Below are 2500 nucleotides of genomic sequence, written 5' to 3'. Positions count from 1 at the left end.
GTATGACACGACACGACATAACACAACACGACACGACACGACACAACACAACGCAAAATAACACAGCACAGTATGACACAACACGACACGACACGACACGTCACGACACGACATGGCACACAACACAGCACAGAACGACACGGCACGACATGACACAACACAAAACTCGACACAACTCAATGCCATTAAAACAGCAGCAGAATTCCTCTCCTCCTGTGGAAAGCCCCTTGGCAGCATCTCCATCCTCACTGACTCCATGTCCACACTCCAGGCCCTTGACTCCCCTGATCCTGGTCCACTGGTCCAGTCCCTTAAGGCCTCCCTCACAACCCTTACCCAAACAGCCCCAACGACCCTCCAGTGGGTGCCTGCACATATAGGCCACCAAGGCAACGAGCGTGCAGACCACCTTGCTAAGGAAGGAAGCCAGCTAACACAGCCAACCTTTCCTGCCACGTATGAGGAAGCAAAAACTCTCCTCCGCAGCAGATTCCGAAGAGGCTGGGTCACCCTGAACGGAGGCTACCAGGCACACCAGGATCCCATCAGGACATTGGAGAGGAGACACCAGACTACCATCTACCGCCTTCGCACAGGACACTGCGGCCTCCGAGTACACCCGAAGAGGATTGGAGTGGCAGCCACATCCTTGTGTGATTGCGGGCAGGCTGACCAGACCCCATCCCATATTCTCCAAGACTGCCCCCTGTATGAGAAGATGCGGCAGCAGTCCTGGCCTGGGGGTGCTGACCTCAACACCAAGCTCTGGGGGACGGTAGCCGATTTTCACCGGACGTCCGAGTTTGTGGCATCCCTCGGACTTCGACCCTGACTGCGTAGCTGTCGAACGCAAAAGAAAGAAAAGACACAACTCAACGACTGCAGGGGACACATCACGTTACATGTGCATGAACTTTTTTTGCAGAGCCCACAAAGCAGTGTCCGTTCTTCCCAGCCGTCGTGGATTTCCCCACGTGCAAACAGAGGCACACATGCTCCAACCTGGGTCCTGGCTATGGGTGTCCCACGGGCACCATCTGCTGCTCCACTCCCTGCGGACGCCGCTGCGTGCATCCCCTCAAGTAGTAGACCCTGCATGATGTGTAGGGCTTCTGGTAAAAAAAAAAGAAGGTTTTTTGGCTTAGAAAAAAATGGGAATATAAGAATAAGATAATGATAACAACAACAAGAACAATAATAATAATAATAATAAGAAGAAGAAGAAGAAGAAGAAGAATGGCAAATGATAAGAAACTCTAGGAAGAGCTGGACAGTACAAGGTCTTCAGAGAAGAAGCCCCCTCCCCCCTTACTCCCTCCCCCCCGCCCCCCCCCCCCCCCCCCCATGCCCCCAGTCAAGTGTTTCGGCTCTACAATAATGATTTTTTTTTTTCAATGCAGACTGATCATCCCCGTAACTCTCATGCAGAGTGCTCGTAGCGTTTTGAGTGAACAGTCAAACATTCATAAACATAGCATGCATCAAATAATGTAATAATGATGATGATGATGACGACGATGACGATGATGATGATGATGACGACAACAACGACAGCAATGATAATGATAATAATCATCATAATCATAACAACAACAACAATGATAATAGTAACAATGATAATAGTCATCACCATAATCATAACAACAACAACAACAACAATAATAATAATAATAATAATAATAATACAGACTGATTCCCGTAACTCCCATGTAGGGAGCTCGTGGTGTTCTGAGTGGAACAGTCAAACATACATATGTAGCCGTGCTGCCGAGTGGTATATACGGTACGGTACAAAAGAACTAACTGAATTGTTGAATGAAAGGACTCTATATGTTCCTGGCCTGTGCGCGGGAACTCTTTTCTATCTTTTCATTCAATCGATCATCAGTTTAGTTCTTTTGTACCGTACCCCTTTTATGATAAACCACTCGGTTCATAACACGGCTACAAAAGTGGCGTCGCCGCCGACAGGATAGATCCATTCCAATATTGATCCATAATTGTCCCTTTCAATGTTTGAATTCTTTTAATCAAAATCCATCCCTAAACCACAGCCCTTTACCACCGAGTGTACTTTGTTAGAACTTGGCGCTGTGAGCAAATGATGTGTCAATTCTTCACGTATCTCTTAATAAATTAATGCCCTCCACCGCTAACGCATTGTCACAACTTGTCGCTACGAACTAGGATCATACAGGGACAAGAGGTTGTACTAACAGTCACATAGGGATAGTTTAACACAGGAGAAGAGAGAAGACAGTGCAGCAGGTACACAAGTCCACGAAGAAGAAACGCCGCCCCCATCAAGATGGTTTCAACCGACTTCCTGCCCAAACTCCCGACGCTATCCGGTGAGGAAAACGGCATTGAGGTCGACGACTTCATCAGTGAGGCCGGACTGATTCTCCAGCTACAGCCCCTGGATGACGCGACAGCCTCTCTCGCCTCCCAGGCAGGGTGATAGTGGCATTTTACGATACACAGTTATACGTGCATAAAT

The 2500-nt window shown here is 48.1% G+C and overlaps 1 protein-coding gene across 1 annotated transcript in view; it reads left to right on the top strand.

Moving 5' to 3' along the window:
- Positions 1–1094, top strand: part of LOC143283502 (uncharacterized) — a 28360-nt gene extending 27266 nt beyond the window's left edge. Inside the window, exon 13 of the mRNA XM_076589746.1 lies at positions 926–1094. Coding sequence (XP_076445861.1) covers positions 926–1086 — 161 coding nt within the window. The 3' untranslated portion in view covers positions 1087–1094. The remainder of the gene's footprint in view (positions 1–925) is intronic.
- The last annotated feature ends 1406 nt before the right edge of the window (positions 1095–2500 follow it).

This window comes from Babylonia areolata, chromosome 6 (assembly GCF_041734735.1).
Source record: "Babylonia areolata isolate BAREFJ2019XMU chromosome 6, ASM4173473v1, whole genome shotgun sequence".
Lineage (NCBI taxonomy): Eukaryota > Metazoa > Mollusca > Gastropoda > Neogastropoda > Buccinidae > Babylonia > Babylonia areolata.
This window is presented reverse-complemented; position numbering and strand designations above follow the sequence as displayed.